Source organism: Carettochelys insculpta, chromosome 3 (genome assembly GCF_033958435.1).
Source record: "Carettochelys insculpta isolate YL-2023 chromosome 3, ASM3395843v1, whole genome shotgun sequence".
Classification (NCBI taxonomy): domain Eukaryota; kingdom Metazoa; phylum Chordata; order Testudines; family Carettochelyidae; genus Carettochelys; species Carettochelys insculpta.
In genome coordinates this window covers 94,341,048-94,362,127 of record NC_134139.1, presented here as the reverse complement: position 1 = coordinate 94,362,127, position 21,080 = coordinate 94,341,048, and the positions used below count along the sequence as shown (strand labels likewise).

The 21,080-nt window shown below is 43.8% G+C and overlaps 2 protein-coding genes across 6 annotated transcripts in view; one reads left to right on the top strand and one right to left on the bottom strand.

Annotated features, from left to right (window-relative positions):
- AKAP12 (A-kinase anchoring protein 12) overlaps positions 1-6,410 on the top strand; it is a 105,443-nt gene extending 99,033 nt beyond the window's left edge. For 3 of the 4 annotated variants that reach the window (XM_074990372.1, XM_074990376.1, XM_074990375.1), the window contains one exon: positions 2,726-6,410. The gene's annotated coding sequence lies outside the window, so the exon portion shown is untranslated. The remainder of the gene's footprint in view (positions 1-2,725) is intronic. The other variant, XM_074990374.1, reaches the window with a different exon arrangement.
- On the bottom strand, positions 6,096-20,669 carry ZBTB2 (zinc finger and BTB domain containing 2). Of its 2 annotated transcripts, none has more exons than XM_074990378.1 (3): positions 20,436-20,669; positions 15,216-15,398; positions 6,096-11,942 (listed from the first exon to the last, which is right to left on the bottom strand). In XM_074990378.1, the coding sequence occupies exons 2-3, from the start codon at positions 15,386-15,388 to the stop codon at positions 10,580-10,582; spliced, it is 1,536 nt and encodes a 511-aa protein (XP_074846479.1). In that variant the 5' UTR covers positions 15,389-15,398; positions 20,436-20,669; the 3' UTR covers positions 6,096-10,579. The 2 variants fall into 2 exon arrangements, with proteins under 2 accessions (XP_074846479.1, XP_074846478.1); XM_074990377.1 differs by having other exon boundaries at positions 20,459-20,669.
- Between the last annotated feature and the right edge of the window lie 411 nt (positions 20,670-21,080).

The following is a 21,080-nucleotide window of genomic DNA, read 5'->3' as shown; positions in this document are numbered from 1 at the left end:
CTTTTTGGCTGGAAACTGGTGGGCCAAAAACCAGTACGGAGTCTATGGAACAAACTGGGATAAGGAGGCTGTGATGCCGTCTTCCTGTTGTCCTAAAGTTCTGTGGAAGTGAGAGAAGTACTCTGTTCAGCCAGTTTTCATTTCCCAGCAGGAATGCCACCTCTGAGTCCTTGCTCTGAAGTACTGAAAAAGAATCCCTTCTGTAGCACACACCCAGTACGGCAATACAGCCACCTCATATATAAAACACCAGCCAGCGTCATCTACAGGATATTTGTGAGCCACCCGACGACAACAAAATAGTGCAACCATGTCACTTAAGCTGTTGTGATAGGGGAGTTCAGAATAAATGATAGGTTGAAATTCTGAAAGCTGTTTTGACGGTATCTTTACAAAAATCCAATCCTCTGTGTGTGAACTTGCCTTTCAGCAAGAACTGAAACAAACTAGAGAAGGTGACAGATTCAGTTTGCTGTGTCCAGAAAAATGTGCATTGACTCTAGAATGGGAGAGCTCATAATTAAGCAGGCATTTGAGTTTCCAGGGTAATGTGGAAGAGGCTGTTTTTGTCCATTTTATCTAGCTTTTCTCCCCTTAAATGAGTCTGCAAGCAAAAACAAATTTGTCTGGGGACGAAGTAGAAGTTTTCTCCCAAATATGAAGTTAGCTGGACTGAATTTAAGTATAATACTTCACTATGTGTTCCTCGTTATTCCCATTAACTAATTTTTAGGTCTCCTATTTCTGATTTAGACTACAAGACAAAAAAATTTTGATAGTTACATTCTAATTTTAAGTCGTGTCAGAAATATGTCAGTCCAGAAGAGGTTAAAATAGACAGTCAAATGACCATAGAAGATTAAATTCACTTATTAAAATTTTAATGAAAATACTGGGGTCTTTTCTGTTCATTGAAATACCTTGAAATGGAATCACTATGGGAGCTTGTCAATGCAGACGAGAAGTTAAATCAGACATGCTGTTGAAAACGATGAACAGTGATCCTCAACCTTGCAAATTCTACTAACATCTTTTTTCCAGATTCTAGGTTTAGAACATCTGTGTAGGGTGTGCCGTCATCTTCTGCTGCTCATTCATTTCTCCAGTTACCCATTACCTGTTCCTATGGATTTCCCTAGGTCAGTGGTGTCCAGTAGTATATCAAAGATCACCACACTTGTGGTTATGGTCCTTCCATGTTCACCACAGGGCCCCACTTCCCCCAGAGCCAGGGATCCTCAGCTGTCCTCCCCACTCTAACTGAATGCCCTCTCCCAGAGCCAGTTCCCCACTTCCAGCTAAATGTCAGTGACTCACTAGGGCCATCAAAAGGGCTGGAGCTGCAGGAGCTACCGCTGCTGCCACGCGCTTGTTCCACCATGCAGTGGGGTGCACGCCCTGAGCGGGCAGAGGGCACACCACATGTGTGATTCTAAGGAGCTGCATGTGGTCTAGAGCCCAGAATCGCCATACCACAGTATCCTGCTCGCCACATATGGCAAGTGATGAACTTACAGGACACCATGGCCCCAGGTGCTCAGTTTCTGTGCATCTTAGGAGTTCTGCAGGAGGGTGTAAAAGTGTGCCTGTATAGAGTATGTTATAGTGCAGTATTTCTCAACCAAAGTTCTGGGGCTCCCTCGGGGGCCACAGGTGGCTTCAGAGGGGATCCACCAAGTAGGACCAGCATGACGCTCACTGGGACTCAAGGCAGCAAGCTGAAGCCCCCATTGCATCAGGCAGAAGTCGGGGGTGGGGGAGGTAGCCCCCCCAGCCAGGGCCAAAGTCAAAAGGCTGAGCACTGTAGATTTGCAGGGGTCCCTGTGGCACGTAGTCCCAGGACATTGCCCTGCTTTTATATGCAGAAAAAGTTATTGTGACATAGGTGGCTCATACAGGTTTTTACAGCATGTTAGAAGGGCCTCAGAAAGACCATGGATGAGAACTCCAGTTATGCATGGGCTCACCAGAGCATGAACCTGAACGACTATGAAGATGGTACAGATGTTGTGAAGGTCAAGATTGTAACAGGGTTAAAGAAAGAAGTAGATACGTTTATGGAGGATAGGTCCATCCAGGCTAGGGAGTGATGGTGTTCCTAGCCTTCATTTGCCAAAAGTTGTGAATGTGGAATGGAGAATGTATTACTTGATGATTCCCTGATCTGTTCATTCCCTCTGGGGCTCCTGGCACTGGCCACTGTCAGAAGACCAAATAATGATCTAGAATGAGCTTTGGTCTGACCCAGTAAGGCGCGTCTTATGTGCTAACCTCTTATGCAAAAGAATCTCTTGCTTTGATTTCGCTGGATTGTTAGTACCTTTTTAACAGACGTGAAGAAAAGCTCTCTGTGAGCATGAAAGAGCTCTGTGTGAGCATCAGCAGAAGTTAGTCGAGTAAAAGATGATTACCTCACCCACCTTGTCTTTATTTCAATGCTTAAGGTGTACCTCCCAAGTCCCTCAGGAGTCATGACACCCTTCATTGTGGACTTTGGGAGATGCACACGAAGGGCAAAGAGAAATCTCCCATGCTCCCAACCTTCAGTTTTGGGGTGCTTTTTCTTTTTTAAACGGGGATATGTTAAATGAGTTGGAGGTCTCTCTTCAACACTACTCATGAAAAGTATCCTTTCCAGTTAAGGAAGCTCTAAGAGGCTCAGTAGAAATTACTTGAGTAATCTGTGATTTATTAAGACTTCAATATCTTTGTTCTTTCGTTTCAGCAGTTCTGTTAAAAGCGTGTTACATTTGGAGAGACCAGAATGTGAAGAAGGCGAGAACAGAAAGTGGAATCAGCTGACTGGTCTGTAGACCTATGTTTCTGAATTGCGACTAGACAGACCATCAATATCTGATGTCGTTCCTTGGGAGTAGCTGACAATCCTGAGGCAACATCAGGAGCTTTAGTTATCACCCTCTACTCTTGGATGTTAACATTTCCTCTTTACAGGACTTCTTTACTTTTGTTTGATAAAATGATGAAAAAGTGATGTCTTTTTGGTTTAAATGATTTCCATAACCTGTTGGCAATGCCCAGTTCCAATTGTTCCAGATTTTCCTCTTTTAACATGCTTCCAAAACTGGAGTGTAATTCTTTGTATTTATATATATAAAACTGGTTCTGATTTTAATGTATATTTTTTCCATCTTATGTTAAAAATGCAAAATGATACACATTTGCATCACAATATATGAGACTAAGTGCATGTGACCATGGTGAAGCACTGTGAGAGAACTACAGCTAGACAAAAAATTCTCCATTAAATTTAGGCAGGCTGTCCACTTGGTGGAAGGGAAGAGAACTGATATTTAAGGCACTGTGCTAGCTGGTCCTTCTTCCATGAAAGAACATTCATGGTTGAAAGGTATAGTTCATATTTGGAAATCTACTGATGTAAATTATTAGGCAGAAATTAATTTTGCATTGCCTCTATAGGGAGTGCACTATAATTTTATTGAAAACATTTAAAGTTCAATTTATTGCAGTTTGTTTTTTCTGGCAGCATCTGGTGGAAGCTGGAAGTCTGTAAGTTACAAATTTACGCATTTGAAATTCTACTGCAGCCTTGAAATGGCAATTTCAATAAATTTTCATGTTTAAATCTTGAATTTAAAAAAGGCAAAGATTTGTGTTACAAAGGATTAATGCTTCTTATTTTTCCATTTTGATATTTCCTTGTCTGCTGAACCACACAGATGCCATGAAATGAGACATGTTTTTAAAAAAAAAAAAAAAAAAAAAAAAAAAAGTTTGTTAGGTATGGATTGTGCCCACTTATTTCCAGAACAGTGTGTTTCATTATGTTCATGTACATTTAGCAGATTGTGATTTCTGAAAGTGATTTCAATAAAATCTTTGCTTATATTTAGTTCTGTTGGTTTTAATTAAGCCTTGGCAAACCTGGAACAAAATATTTCTCAGCTTTGTCAGGTGTAAAGTTACAACTTCTGGGCAGGCTTTACATATTAGGTAACTGAACAATAATTATTAATGTTTAAAAGTATTAAGTACTTGAGCTTACAGGTTCAGAACAAGCATGGTATACTTTTTTGATCTGGCTTCTAAAAGTTCTATGTTGCACTTTGTGAACTTCACACAATTCAGGTTGAGCAAGAAGTTGACCAATAACTTCATTATCCTATCTGTATAGTAATTTATTTTAAAATGAACTGTTTCCTTCTGGTGTACCAAATGTTCTTGTTACACAGATGTACCACTCTCTTGTCTCACACTCTGTGGCTGCACGGTGCAAGCAAAGAAAAGTGACTGATCACACTGATTGCACCATCTGGTGGTTGTGTTCTGTAACTTTCAACTTGTTACTCAGAAAAAGTGTGTTAGCCAACTAATTCACCTCTGGCAAGGAGACATGGGTTTCTCCTAAAGTGTGTATAAAACATAGCTTGCACACCATCTGCTAACGTGGCCATGTCTACGCTTACAAGCTTACAGTGGCACAGCTGTACTAAACAGCTGTAAGATTGCTTGTGTTGCCCCGTTAAGCCATCAGGAAAGAGCTCTCCCATTGGCATAATAAAGGCATCTCAACAAGCTGCAGTAACTGTGTTGGTAGGACATAGTGCTGTGCACGTAAGCTAGCAAAACTTTTGTTGCTAGGTGGCGTGGGTTTTTCATGCCCCTGAATGACAGGTGTTGCTGATGTAAGTACTAGTGTAGGCATGACCTGAGCCCTGTGCTGAAAAGTGACGGAACTAGGATCATTGTGCTGTAATCGTAAATGAGAATTCCAAATATCGGGTTGTTGGTTTACGTTAAGTACAGGGGGAATGTGCTCAGAATAGACCATCACAGTATATTGGAGCAGGGAGCTATTGGTCCCTGGGAGTTAGTAACAAGAGACTAAAAGTAATTTCTGTAGTAATATCCAGTTGTGTGTTTAGCTGTCCTCTGAACATTTAGGGTACATAATGGAGGGTTGAATGTGTTTTTGTTTAAAAATTTAGTTTTATAATTCTTATTTTACCACCACCTTGCTACTCTTTCTGTAACAGCACAAAGTGCATAGTACAGGAACTCTTTTTTCTTTAAAAAAAAAAATAAAAAAAATCTGAAATTTCCCCACTCCCCCCAGAAGGTTTTAACTGTAGTTGAATAACACTTTTCCTATAATTAGGAAGCTATTCTGAGTTAAGAGCAGGTCTTTAGTAACTTGTACCACAGGCATGTATGCTACAGTAAAAATGTAACCTAGGACAGCTTTTAATTTAATCCTAAAGACCACGCTAGAGCTTGGAACCTTTGAAATCTTCCTCACAGCTCATTTTAACAGAAGTTAATCATACATGTGAGACTCAAGGTTCCAAGGTTAAATATTTTTGCAGACCACTTTGATGTTGTACTGAATTGAATTAGCATCGCCACTTTGAGGACTTTGACTTTACCTGATTTAGTGCACATGCATGCACATACATGTATGTGTGTATATATATAACATTCCTATGACCATTTGGTATTAGTAACTGAGGGGATATCTAGAAAAAAGCAGTGTCCTTTTGCTATCTAAAAAGTCAGTATCCTATAAAGAACATGGCAGGAAGGGCCTTGATTTTGGCCAATAATAAATGACACTGATTTGCTTTCTCACCAGTGTAGCTGGCTAACATGCTTCCATGAGTGCAGGATATAAAGATTTTTCTTAACTCACAGAAGAATAAAGTTGAGACACATGATATCAAACTATCCAGTCGGTCTTTCCTTAGTGGTAGCTTGTCCCCTTTGGAAATGAATTACAAAAGTAATTCTAACAATGGCTGTTGGCTCCCAGAGGTTATGTTGCTTATGTTTAATTGTGCTCTTTATAACACCATGCAAATTGGTTACACTTGTACAAAATTATATACCGATGTATGTTAAGCCATATTGCAAGATCTGCAACTGGTAAAACAAAATAATAGCAGCATGACCTGTGTAATCCTGAGTCTAACATTTGTAGTTCCAAAGCTGTTAATATGTAAAGTTATTTCTTGTCTAAACCTCATTTAAAAAAGCTAGCTTTTATCAAAGTGTAAATTGTCTGTTTAGAAATTAAGAAGCAAGTGCTTAAATCTTGCTTGTTTTTTATTAATCCTGGGCCTAGCTAAGCAATGCAACAAACATTAACTGTATAACCACTGTTTCTTCTTGTAACCGACATCTATAAAATATGGCATCATTAAGACCTTCCTAATGGTGCAAAGAATGTCTCTACATACAGATACTACTTTGTTCCAGTGTATTGCTTGGCCCCTGAAATATGCAGGCTGCAACCTGTAGCTTGTGCTTAAACTCCAAGCTTGCAGCTTTCTCTAATCCAATGTACTGGATTAAAAATATTTTGATTTTTTTTCTATTTTTTGTTTTTTAAGGTAGATTTTCACTGACATAAATAAAGTACAACCACAAGTTCATTCTCGTGTCTGTTTTGTAGTTTCAATTTCTTGCAAAAGATTTCTCTGTTTGTTGATAAATCTCTTGACAAGAGGAGAGTAGGGTCTTAATGCGCATTCAGATTTAAATCTGAATATCAAAAGAAACCTTGATTGCATTGAAGCTGCAATAAGTTATTTGAGAGAAGTTTGAGAACTTGGCAAAGGAATTCTATGGGGCTATTCTACTTCACACCACCTGAGAATTTGATCCAATGATATCTACACTTGGTGCTGATGTATATGCTAATCATGATCTAGTCCTGCTGCCTATAGGAATGAATGTGTAACATAGACATTGACTAAAATAGAGTAAATCTGCATTACCCAAAAACTTACACACAAAGCTGGACTTAAGTATAACCTGAACATAAGGCAAATCCTGATCTCGTGGCTCTAACAGCTTCTTTAGGAACTGAATTGCCATGGTGACACCACATAGGTTCGGAGCAGGACTTTGGAGTGACAGAAATGGGATTGAACTCGGTTGTACAAAGGTGAATATGGGTGCACTTAGTGTCCAGTAAGATTTTGTTCCATGAGCTGGGGAGAAGAGCTTGTCAGTTGGAAGCAACAGAGACGATGACATTGGTCAATCACAGGATGATACAGTGCCAGTGTGATGCAGATGTGGAAAGGCAAAGGTGTTCCTAGGTTTTATCAGGTGAGGCATTTCTTTTAGAGCTAGTGAAATACAGTTGCTATACAAGGCACTGGTGCTGTTAGACCTCAGTTGGAATACTCATGTACAATTCTGATTACTCACGTTAAGCAAAGATGAATTGCAAGTGGAAGGGGTACAGAGACGAGCTACTAGCATAGCCAAGGGAATGGAGGGCCTGTCTCATGAAAACTGAAGCACTTGGCTGGGTAAGAAGACTGAGAGGAGACCTGGCTGCTTGTTATAAGGGCATGAGTGAGGGAGTGTGTGATAAATGAATGCCTGTAAAGGGTTAAACCCAGAGCGTGCATTCTCTATTGGCAAGCAGACAGGTGAGCAAATGGGCAGAGATGGATCTTTTGAAATGAAACAGTTACTTGCCAGGGGGAGGAGGGAAGGTGGAGTCTTTTGTCTGGCTGAAGGAGAAATAGAGACGTTCTAATCATAAGCAGGGTTCAATTAATGCAGTAAATATTCAGGCCACAACACAATGTGGGCCCTACATATATGTAAGTAGAAAGGGAATGTTCATGCAGACACTAGCAAGTTTTAGAGTTTGGTGAAGGACTTCTTGGGTTTGCTGGTGCCCTGTTGTCTTCCCATCTCCCTGTTCCATACACTATAACTTCTAACCTGAATCCTAGGGAAGCAATTCTCTGTGCTTTTAGGTACTTGCTCTAACACATAGCAAACAAGTAGGCTTTATCACTGGCTGTTGCTTGAAGTGTTCTACAACTGACAAAAAAACCCTTCCTTTGCAGTAGTTTTTTCTGCTAGGGTATTATGTGGGCATCAGTACAATGCTAAGCTATATTGCTGTAGTTCCTGTATGGTAGAAATAATTGGAGATGAAATGGTCCCATTTATGTCAATGGCAAAACTACTACTGATGTTAACAGACCCTGGATTCCATCCAGCATGTGTAAGATTTGCTGTAGTAGTACTGTATCTAAAAACAGCTTCAGTTTTACCACTTAGATATAATGAAGAATTCAGTCATAACCTTCCTTTTATGTAAAAGGGTTATGGGAAAGAATTAAGTTTCATCTGTGACTAAAAAGATTAATTCAGATTGAGAAGAAAATTATTTACACTGAAAAACTGTAGCAAGTCAATGTATTTTCTTTCTGCATTTGTAAGAGCTTACAAAGTACTTTTCACCAATGATGTTAGTGACCGTTTGAACTGGAGTGTTCTTGACCTGAGGTGAAGCAGGGGAAAAAAACCCCCAAACCCCCAAACTCAAAGCAGTAGCACAATAGTATAGAAAATTCAACAATGTCACCCAGTTTCAGCCAATAATATATTTAAAATAATTTATAATGGGCATATGGACACAAATCCTTCCTTGGCCAAGTCTTCCTCCATCCTTAAAGAGGATAGCTCAGCAAAATGGTTTTGAACAGCCAAAGATATCTATATATACCACTTATCTGTATGTAAAGTGACCTAATTTTCCTCTTTTGGTTGCACTTTAGATACTGACCACCAGTGAAGATCAAATTACAAAAAATGCTTAGCAATTGCAGCCTCTAACACACTTATAATTGTCAGCACTACAACTAGAGAATAAGACATAGCATATTACTTTGAGATAGTATAGCAATTCATATGGGCATTCATCCTCAAAGGATATACTGTGGAATGAATTCTTAGAAGTCAGTCTATCACAGCAATACTAAACGCAAGGTTTAGATTGTACTTTTGCTCTAGACAGGTGTAATGTTCTTCAGCCATTTGTTCACTTATATGAAAGAGTTTTTATTAACATCTCATATTGCATGATTTCCCATCGCTCCTATATTGCTTCAAAAAGAGTCCTTTTGAACAGATCACAAGCCACTCATCTTTGATCAGACTCAAAATAAATCACATTTCATTTAATTCACTTTTTATTTAATGAAATGATGTATAAAAACTTACAAATCCGAGAACTTAACTATACACAAAATAGGATGATACTCAGTTTAAACATATACACAGAGCAGAGCTGTGGTTTACTTTCCCTCCCCCCACGCTCTCTCTCCACTACCTCTGTTTATGGTGGGGCACTTACTCTGCCTAGGTAAGCCTTCCTATTGGCCCAATGACTGATCAGTGGGCTGCCTTACTGCCATCTGCTTAGCTTTTAGGCTACTGGCAAAAAAATCCAGGCATCTATAAAAAATGAAATATAAAAATCAGCAACTTGATTTTAAATACAAAGATGCAGTGCCATCCTGAGCAATAGCTAGCTCTAGATATTTGCCCTCCCAGTGTTTGCATACTTTACTTTGGAGTCTAAAGTAACAGGAATCCCTTAAACAACAGAAATCACTGACCCGCACTGCAGCTTCACTTTTAAAACAACCATGATCCACAGACACTTCTCCCTCTGTCCACTACTAGAAGGTGAATATTTTAAAACAAACAGCCAATTACTTTTCACCTTCTCATGCAATTAGACATTGAAGGCTGAGACTACTTATGTGAATAAGGTGATTGAGGCTACCCTAGCCCCTCGTATAAAGAATGCCTTGGATCTACTGCTATGGCATATGTGAATGCAGCACTGATACTTGCACAGTACTCACCAGTATGCAAGTTCTCTATTCTCCAGTTTTCCCCATGTCTTGGGTGACAGCACTAATTTTAGTTTCCATTCAAACACGATAATAAAAATGCACACATCCTGGAGCAGTTTAAATTTATTTGAAAAGCAAGCATGTAAAATAGTTTGTCAAAGCTAAAAATGTATGAACCTTTTTGGTTCAACTTGAGAGAAGATGATCATTTAACTAGGGTGTGTGCATTTATTTACCTGTATATACCAAACACACAAACACACGCACGCTTTCTATATATACATATAAAAAGATTGCCATCACATTATTATTACTGCTGCTTTGTCAAAGTTGACGAAGTAACTAAATTTTCTTGACTAGACAAAAATGTCAATGATGCTACCTGAAATCCACACCCCAGGGAATATGTGAGGAAAAACTCAAGACTAAAAACAAAGTTTCATAGGTTCACTGGGGAAAGTTTCAAGCTTTTTTTTTTTTTTTGAAGTTATCTTACACAGTTTGTACATGTAGCTCTAGAAAGCACACTGCATCATCTGCTAGTTCATCGCAACAGGAAGACTTGTTATCAGGGAAAATAGTTATAATTTAAATATATATTTTTTTTTTGTTTACCAAAAAATGTTTTTTTTATTCCTCATTACACACTTCATTGCATCTAAGTATGCATTTAAATAATCTAAAATTTGTTTAAAATCTATTCAAATTTGAGTTTACTAGTACTATTGACAAAGTTAGCTGAATTACCTTTACACACACACTATTGTATTAAAATCAATTATCTTGTGGCTTGAGGCAAAGGCTTTTTATTTATTTGTGGGCGGGGCAAGATCCAAATTTTTACCATGCCTGTGTAGTTCTGGTTGTAGGGGGGAGTATTGGTTTGGTACAAATGAATGAACTTTAAAAAAGTATAGGTTTCACCATCAGTCCAACAACACTGCTTCTTGCTCCTTTTTGATGGAGGTTAACACCGAGTTATCAGTCTCTGTAGCTTCTGTGTCCCCACTACCTAGCAGAATGGATCGGTCTTCTTCTAGAGGAAAGACAGAGTTTTGATTTTGGCACGAATGTTTGACCACTTCATTGGGTGTTGAAAATGTTTTGTCACACAAGTTACATTTATAGGGCTTGTTGGTAGGTACTAACATGTTGTCCATTTGACTGCCTTCCTCAAAAGTACAGAGTTCCAGAGTCTGTTTGTCCACCATAGTATATGTGTCCATGCTCTGATTTAGGCACACATGTCTGGCTGCCTGGTTGGCCCGACAGAAGCTTTTGTCACAAGTGCTGCACTTGAAAGGTTTGCCAGTATGTATGTACATATGCTCCCTCCAGTGGCTTTTCTGAATAAATTTGCGTCCACAGATGGAACATTCATATTTCCGTCTTTTAACTTCTCTTTCTTGATCTGCTTGCTCCAAGTTGTCAATATCTGCAATGTCTGATGGTGGTGGTGTTTCTGACTGCTGCTGTCCATCAATGATTGGGGAATCTGAGATCTGCTGCAGCTCACTGTCACTAATCATTCCCGCTTCAGGCACTTCCATGGAATCTTTTTCAGCTGCATTATTACAAAGAGAAAGGGAAATGCTACTTTCTCCCTGTTGGTTTGATGTGAAGGGTACTCCTGTGTGGATCTGGAGGTGCTCGCGCAAACTGCTTCGCAGATTGAACCGACGACCACAAAGATGGCAGGCATAGTATTTTGGGAAGCTTCCATTCCTTTTCATAATACTTGGCTTTACATGTGCTATTGTGAGTGAGGCAGGCTGTTCATCTGAAGAAGATGCTTCCATGTTGGCTTCCTCCTCTGGAGGAGAACTATTACCAGCAGTGGAAACTAGTTCTGGAGATAATGAAGACTGCAAAGGGTCAGAAGTGGTCATGGTTGTCCGGGTCACTTGAGGCAGGCTTGAGGCCAACTGAGAGAGTTGTGAGCCCTCAGAGGCTGGCTCTTGGCTCATCCTGGAAGGCTGTGGCCTTGGTTCTCGCCCAAGTTTGTCAGTTGCTGAGGTAACCTTAGTGGGGTGTCTTGTCTGGTGATCTGCAATTTGAATGCCATATAAAGAAGATGCGAGGGGAAAAACTTGATCTGGATGAGAAAAGGTACCCTGACTGGCAAGGCTGGCCTCTTGAATCAGTGGATAGGCATGCAGAAACTTTATTCCCTGTTCTAATCGAACTGGGTCAATGAGCTGAGGTGCCATCTTCCCAGTATACATCAAATGCAAGAGATAGCTGAAGATATCTGGTTGTATGTCAGTTGGTTTCAAACGGACACATTCACTGAAAGAAAAATAACAGTTCAGTAACCAATAAGATATGGAAAAGTCTCTAGAATTTAATCTAGGCCATTTGAGTTTGATGAAATAAATGTGTGTTAGATGCTTGAAACACAAATATACAATTTAATACAAGTTCATTTGCTTTTAAAAACAACCTCCTCTATTAACTGAATTTTAGGAACCAGGATAACAGATGACTGCTAGTAACACGTTAAATTAATAAAGCTCCAACCAATGGACTGTAAGCTTATATGTGCAGGGACCAATTCTTGTTCTATGCAGCATTGTAACTGACCATAATACTTCTACATGTGCCGTACAGAAACATAGGAAGACATCTGAAACATAAAGAATTCACACTTGCTATTAAATTATAAATGTGTGAATGCTAACAGTGCAAGTTTAAAACAGTAACCTACAGTGCCCATACGTCACTCTAGGAACAGTTAGTTTTGCTTCAAAGAAGGTGTAACTTGTCATAACAGAACATGGTTTGTAGGTGGGCCAAAGGCATTAATTACTTTGTCACCTGAAAGATGGTAATCTTATTCTGAGTAAACCAACTGCTTTGAAACATAAATGTGTTCTGACAGATGCTAAGATAACAATTCATTTCTGCTGTTCCACACAACATATTTTGTAGTTTACAAGGTTCTGTTTTTCTCCAGTCTTATATTTAAATTTGCCAAGGGCTAGACTAAATCTTACCAAAGCCACCTCGCTTACAAGCAATTCACTTAAAGTGGAAGATTGCTAAAACAAGAAGTATAAAATTTGCATATTGCAAAACACTGACATAATGAATAAAAATCTTCCAACTACTCTTTCATTATATCAGACAGTTCTCTACATGGGTTTCAATGTACAACATGAATGTTGATGCAATTCAGGAATTTGCTGATCAAAATTTAGCACATACTTTTAGAAGCTAAATAGGTTGCTCTACAACCAATATTTCCCAACCTTTTTCCTGTTACATGCAACTACACTTAGGCTACAGACTTAAGAACCTGTTTTCATGTGTTTACAAAGCAACATCATAAGTGTTTACAGCAGTACTGATGCTGACTCTAGGTAGACACTGGGGAGGAGACAGCAGGAGGTGTAATAATGGGGCACTGTATTAGAAGGGTTAGAGCCTGAGAGCAAAGGACTTTAAGGCATGCTACCTGGTCTTGGGATAAAGGGGTTTGGCAAAAGGAAGCAACAGAAGTGTGGGAGGGGAGAGGGAATGAAAGGAATGCAGAAGACTGGAGGGACAGAGGCAGAGACTCTTATTCATGCTAAACTTTAAATGGTTAATTTTCTAGATATAAGACATTAACCATCCAGTCAGAGGATAGGCCTGGTTTTTTTTAAGCGAAGTTATTCTGCCACTGCCACCAAGAGGTTTCTGTATAAAATAACTTTGGCCATGCAGTGTGACTCACCCAGTGTGTGAGGTCAGTAGTGCTATGGAGTGTTCCCCCAAGTTGCTGTCCCCTACCTTGCAACTGAGCAAGAAGCTTACTCTCTCCTTAGTCTGCCATCCCATTTCTCCACCCCCCACCCCCAGTACAATCTCCTCCTCCCTAGCCTTTGATAAAATATGCAAGGAGGGAGCATCACCTGGAGAAACCTCTCCACCTGTATACCAGATTCAAAATTTAAGGCTAGTTGAAAAAACTTTAAGAGTTAAGACTGAACTTAACTCGAGTCCAGTTAGCTCTCCAAAACAATACTACATTGCTTTTCAAAAATTCTAGCCTTATAGAAAATCTTGAACAACAGAGGGGGTTGTGACCTTGGGCAGGGGATTAGGGTGTAGGGCAGGGACGTTAGCTGTTAACCACTTAACAAGTAACCCTCATCCTAAACCAATGAAGCTTACCTGTTCTGGTTAACCGGCAGGGGCTGGAGCAACCCCCACTCCTAGCATGGATACGGAGTTGCCCCAGCCAAGTGAGGCAGGCACACCAGCATGGCTGGTGCAGCCTCCATCCGCGGTAACCTAACGGGGCGGGAGGAGAAGAGCACTGGGGAGCAGGGCTGCTCAAGCCTGTCTGGAGCACCCCCGTCCATGCTTCAGCAACTGCTCCCAACCCTTGATTGGTTAAACAGTAGGTTTACCTACCGTTTATGGGATTAACCGATTAACTGGGATTTTACATCCCTAATGCATGGTCCAGATGAGGATATGGGTATGGGTTCAGAGGATTCTGACCTGGAGGAGGGCTGAAGGCTTTGGAAGGGGGTTGTGACTGGGGCAGGAGTAAAGGGGCTTTGGTTGTGACCTGGTACAGGGGGTGGGGCGTGCAGAAGGTTGAAGGGAAGAAGGGGCTGAGGTGCCAGGTATAGGCTCTGGCAGGGAGACAGTTATCTGGGTGTCTCCTGGCCAGTAGCCCAGTCAGACCACCTTGCCTGCCACACCCCTGCCTGCCACGCAAGGCACCAGCTGCGGGGGACCACGTTCTCAGTGTGCAGTGAGCCCCTGTGGGAGAGGGGTGGGTGTTGTGGCCAATGGGAGCTGCAAAATGGTGCTGTGAGTGGGGGCACTGCATGAAATCCTCCTTCCCCATCCCCCTATGGCATGCAGCATACAGAGCACCTGGCTCCTGCAGCTGGCTGCTTTGGTCAGTGTATGGGTATGGGGCAGACAGGGAGCCTGGGCAAAGCTTCTGCCAGGTTGTGGGATGCTGGAGGTGGTCCATATCCAACAGTCTGGGGGCCTTCAGGTGACATTTTGCCCACCCCTGTACTAAGGGATGTGTCCCATCCTTTATTGCTCCCTATCACCTCACCAAATCTTACCTTTGTAATACTTACAAATTTAGTGGAGGAAAGATGAAAAACAAATGTTTCATGAATTTTACAATAATGTTTTTCACACTCTCCTGGTAGTTAGTTACAGGTTCTTGGATATTCTTTTCCAGTTGAGAGGATAAAGTTATGTTTGGGTGGATGACAGTGACCAAGAATTACACAGAAATGAAGACGAGGCCCTCCACTTTAACTATTCACTTCTAGATAATCTAACACGTTTGTTTTTAAAGGTGAAGAATTGTTGTTGAAGTATATTCGTTTTGGATGTTAGCTGGACTCCACTGAAACACAATTTCAACTTTAACACTTTTTGATTAAGTTCCTTATTTGAAAATAAAAACAGATTTCAGGTTCTCTATGAAGATTAACAAAAAAAATCAAACAAACATTTTTTAATATTTCTGCATGCAGCTAGACTTTTATAGCTAAGTTAAATGAATACCATTTTAACAGTCAACCTTTCTATAGTTACCTGGTCTGATGAACAAACAACATCTTAAAGTAGTTGGAGAAAGAAGCAAGGACAGATTTATGTGCCTTGAAGTAGACATCACCAATAGCAACTGTGCAGTCACACAGGAAACCAAACTCCCTCTGAGCATTTAGTTGCTGTAGCAGTATAAGTCCGTGGTTGGCCAGATCCATTTTTTACACTCTGAAAAGCAAATGACCTTTAAGTAAAAGTATTTATTTAACATCAGATGTACATGGAACATTCTGTTTTCAACACTGATATATATTGTGCTTCTACCACACCTTTCATTCAAGAACATGAAGGTGCTTTATAAACAGTATATTATAGATAGGTAAATGAAAGTTGAACCTCTCTAGTCCGGCACCCTTGGGACCTGACCAATGCCAGATGAGAGAAGTTCTTCTGAACCACAGGGGCTCAACATTGCCTAGCAGCATTACCAACACTTCTACTGTTTACTGGGCTCTTAGAACACATTTAGGAATCAATTGGAGCTAAATAACAGCACAGAACACTGAGAGTCAGGATTGGTGGCTGTAAACAAACTTTATGGGACTGCAGGAAACTTGGCCACACTCTCACTAGTCGCTCAGCTAACTAAAATCATGGTGGATTACAGATGTTGCCAGATGAAAGGTCTGGACTAGAGAGGTTCAACCTATATTCCCATTTTACAGAGATCTGAATGATTTGCTCAGGGTCACATAACAAGTCAGTGGTAGAAATAAGGGTCTTAGTGTAGGTGATAGCTAAGAGAGAAATATACATACTCCAAAAGAGGGCAAAGAGAGCTAAAAAAGGAGCTGAACAAGAGGCAAATATGTTCATTTTTACAGGGAGATTGTATTGAAGGTTTTGGCTATTAATATAATAATTTATATAATTCCAGCCTGGTCACTTGTTAGACTTTCAGCTCCTCAGGATTTCGGTCACCTCCATCAATACAACAGTGTGGGAGTGGAGATCGCTGACAAACACGGGTGTAGATGCAAGAGAAGTGAAAATCAAAACAGGGCTTGCAAAAACTGACTTGCCCAAAGCAAGTGATAATTTGGAGCAGGCAAGAGGAGTCAGGAATGATAGACGTGCTGACTCTTTCCCCTGAGGGCAAACTTGTGAGAAGCAGCAGCCCAAGGCTTCGCGCTGTATTAAAGGGGAGACGGAACTGGAGCAAAGCAGTCCAGAGATACCATTTTTACTGATTTTGTTTGTGACAAGGAAGAGAATGAAGGAAAGACCGCAGTAGAGAAGCAACTCAGGAGCTGCTGCAGCTTTCTCAAGAGTAGGTGGCGGGGAGGGGAGTGCAGCGTATTTAAATTTTGGGGCAAGAAATTCTACGAATGGGTGCATGGGTAAGGCATGAATGAGAGAGCGAAAAAGAAAATGACTAGGGGTAAAGTACAGGAGAGAGACTTTGGAAAGGCTGAAAACAAAAGACAACGGCAAAAGGAAGAATGGGTATAAAGCAGTGGAAGGTGAAGGAAGGAAAACAAACATCCACAACAATTAAGAAAAACATACACGATCTGTAATAGAAAAGAAAAAAAAAAAGAGTGAAGCCTGGAAGGGCAAAGCGTAACGAGCCCACAACATACAGGAAGTTAAATTTTTCAAAGTTTAATATAACATTTTAAAACAATATCATAACTAGACAAACTATATTTCCCCTTCCAATTATAGACGACTGCTTTTAGAGAGAGATGATAATGCAGACAGAGCTCTCCTGTCCCCTGGATAGTTCCGGGCAACTGTCCTGGGCCCCAGCACAGGGGATTAGTGAGAGACCTGATGCTGGCAGTAAAGGTCAGGCATACCCTGTATTCTACTCAGGCCTCAACAGGACCAGACTCCAAAGAGAAATTTCTGAGCTACAATTCATCTGCAAATTCGACACCCTCAGCTCAGGCTTAAACAAAGACTGTGAATGGCTGGCTAAATACAAAAGCAGCTTCCCCTCCCTTGGTGTTCACACCTCCAGATCAACTGCTGGTAGTAAGCCTCACCCTTGCTGACTGAGCTAACCTTGTTATCCCCACCCTTGCTCTGGCTTATTTATACCTGGCCCTGCAGATTTCCCAGACCAGCATCTGATGAAGTGAGTCTGTGCTCATGAAAGCTCATGCTCAAAACTTTTCTGTTAGTCTATAAGGTGCCACAGGACCCTTCGTTGCTGTTACAGATCCAGACTAACACGGCTACCCCTCCGATAACTGGAATATTGTGTCCAGTTCTGGATACCACATTTAGGGAAAGATGTGGATGAGTTAAGAGCAAAAAACATGACTAAAGGTCTAGATAAAACATGAGGTCTGAGGAAAGACTAGAAAAATTGGGTTGTTTAACCTGGCCCTGGCTAGGGGAAAGGTGGATTGGAGTCTGGCCCAGGCCCTGTGCTAGATAGGAGGAGTGGCTCGGGCTGGCACAGGGAAGGGGAGGCTTGGTTGGGGGGCTGGGCCGGGTCCTGTGCTGGCACCATACAGAGGGGTTCATTTGGGGGCTGGCTCGGGTCCTGTGCTGGCACCGTGTAGAGGGGTTCCATTTAGGGGCTGGGTCAGGCCCCACAGTGGCTGGGAGAGGGGCTGGAGCTGGCACAGTGCAGGGTGGGGAGTGTGTGAAGGGGGGAATATCGTAGAACCTCGTCCATACAGACAGAAGGATGGACACATTAAAAATAGTATATATGAGTATCAAAAGAAATAATTTGATCCTCCCCCCAAAAAAAGAGAACCCCCCCCCCAAAACCACACATTCACTGTATAGATTCTAATCCTGTTAGGTGCTCCACGCAAGTAGACTTTGTGACAACAGGGACAATTTTGCAAGAGCACACCTTCATTTTTATGCAATTTTGAGAATACTTCACGATTTACAAACTAATCAGGGTTGAGTCCAGTTTGCAAAACTGTAAAGTCAGTGTGGTTATTGAACATCCCAAAGTTGGCTTAATTACTCTATGTAGGATGCCAGTACAGTAGAACCCTGAGATACGCACACTTGAGTTGCACCTATCTTGAGTTAGCATGACTCTGAATGGCGGGGAACTGGCAGGCACCTGGCTTTGGGCTGCCCGCCACTCCGGTGAGCTCAGAAACTGACCAGTGCTGCTGCACCAGTCACTTTCCTGACTCCCTGAGTTAGATGAAATTTGACTTAGGGGTTGCGTAACCTCTGTGTAAGTTGGGGTCTACTATATGTGTGTCCCTATCACACCCATGGGTATCCAAAAATTATAAAGTGCTTTGAAAACAAAAGCTGAAAGAAATAATTCCATTTTCACATTAGCCATTGTGAAGGGGAAAAAAGGGAACCACCTTTCTTATCAAAACAGAAAAAGAAATAATTTATTAGTTGATGAGCTTTTTTGGGACAGACCCACTTCTTCAGATTTGGAAAATCCCACCCAGCTCATCACCTAATAAATTATTTTGTTAGGTGATCATCACCTATCTTATGTCGCTTAGAACAATAAGTTGTTTTCAGCCTGAAAAAAGTCATGAGTTTATAATCATTAGGTTGAAGTATTAGAATCATAGAACACTAGAACTTGGGATCTCAAGAGGTCCTGGAGTCCAGCCCGCTGCCCTCTTGGCAGGACCACACACCATCTACACCATCGTTTACAGGTATCTATCTAACCTGCTCTTAAATATCTCCAGTGATGGAGATTCCACAACCTCCCTAGGTAATTTATTCCAGTGTTTAACCACCCTGATAGTTGGGAAGTTTTTCCTAATGGCTAATCTAAACCTCCTTAGCTCCATAAGGATGATATAATAAATTTTACCACATGGGAACCATCTCTATGCTGCTTAGTATTATGGAGACGATCCTATTGCTAAGTTGCAGGCAGCACGGCTTGGATGGGCTGGTCTGTTCTAATGGCAATCATTAAGGGTCAGTTTTTGAAAACATGTAAATAGTGTAAAACATAAAAACTGTAATTCCCACCATTTCCCCTTTGCAAACATTGAGAAGTTTGTTAGGTAAAACGAAAACGTCCAAGGGAGCGACGCGGCCAGTTTAATTGTAAAAGGTCAGGAGCCTGGCGAACGCCCTTAAAGAAATGAAGCAGAGAGGAGGGGAAGATCTGACAATGTGGGGGAGACTTAGAAAAGGTGTCATAGGTTTGTCTGTCATTCGCATTATCGCTCCCGGCCAGACCCCGGGCCCGCCCAGCTACAGGCAGCTGAAGTCGCGCAGCTCCCACCGCCCCCAGGAGGAGTCGGTCTCCGGCGCCAGGTTTGTGCCGCGGCGCGAGCACTTGCGGGGCGGGGACACCGAGCCTGGGGCCTCGCCGGGCTAGGGCGCGGCTGCCGGGCCTGGGTAGGGAGCCGCCTGCCCTCACCACAGGGAGCTCGCGGCAAGACAGGGCAGGGCCCGGCCCAGCTGCTTAGCGCACTCCCCTCCCCCCACCCAGGGGGCAGCAGGTTCTGGCGCCCGGCGGCGGCGGCGGCAGCGGGGTGGAGCCTTGTAGCTGCTCCCCCGCCCCCTCAGAAATCACGCTCGGCCTGGGGCAGCGGGGAGAGAGAACGCTTTCCTATTGGTCGCCGAGGCGGAAGGTTGGGGGGCCGCGCGCCGCTCTTACTGGCTGGGCCCCGCCCCCCAGCGCACGCGACGCGCGCACGGACGGGACGGAGCCGGCGCAAGCAAGACGCAGCGCGAGCGGAGCCGCCAGGGCGCGCGAGACGGGATCCACCGCAGCCGCCAGGGCCGCCCAGCCTGCTGAGGAGAACCAGACGGAGCCGCCCCCTCCCGCTCGGCTCCCTCAGCCCTCGCCCCTCCCCCCCGCGCCGGATGCCGCCGCAGGGGGCCGCTCCGCTTCGGGCGCGAGGGGCGGGGAGAGCGCGCGAGGGCGAGTGGGCCCCGACCGAACGAACCGAGCCCAGCGCGGGCTGAAGGGGGCGGGAAAGGCGGCGCGCGGGGCAGGAGACGGGACTCGCCCCATCTCCCCGCGCGGCCCCTGCTCCCCTCCCTCAGCTCAGATGGAGCGGCCCGGTCCGGCCCTGTCGGGAGGCCTGGGAACTCCGGCGGTGTCCCGGCGCCCCCGGCCCCGTCAGCCCGGCCGCCGCCGCGGCTCCAGCTCCTCAGGCGACCGGTCCGGGCCCGCTTCCCTCTCACACAATAGCGGGGCCCGGGCCCCGCCGCAGCCCGTCTTCTCCCGGCTGGCTCGGGGCGGCGGGGAACGGGCACGTGGGAACGGCCCCGGTGCCCCCTTACCGTGCCGGGCGCGGGACGCTCACCTGGGGGCTCGGCCAGCGGTGGCGCCTGGTCCCGCTCGCGCCGCCGCCGTCTCCGCGCCCAGCAGCAGCAGCAACAACGGAGTCAGCGCGGCGGCGGCGGCGGCTTTTCCTGTCCGGTTACGTTAGGGTCACATGACCGAGAGCGGAGCACAGAGGCTGCAGCGAGGAGCCCCCGCCGGGGGGGAGGGGAGGCGGCGAGCGCTGGTGGCGGCAGCAGTAGCAGCAGGAGCCACCCTGCCCTGCCCCTCCCCTCCCCTCTCGCGGAGTCCAGTACAGGCCGCACCGGCCCGGGGCTCCCCGTTAAGCTCTTGTTTCAAGGCGCCAGCCGCGGCTCCTGCCTTCCCGGGCCGCGTGGGGCCCCGGAGCCAACACTGCCGCTCTTTCTGGTTGGGGAGCTGCCCCTTTAAAAACTGCCGTGGAGGGGTGAAGCCCGAGTGCAGCTCCCGCCCCCCCCACGTCCTGCCGCCGTTTGCGCAGCCTGCTCTTGGGGAGGGAGACCCACAGCCTGGTTCATGTCGGGGCCTGTTCAAACGCAGCCGACCAGAATGGCCTGCTTGGACTTGGGGTGGAGCAGTGCCCTGCACATGGCCTGTATACTCCAAAACTCCCTGAACCCACCTAC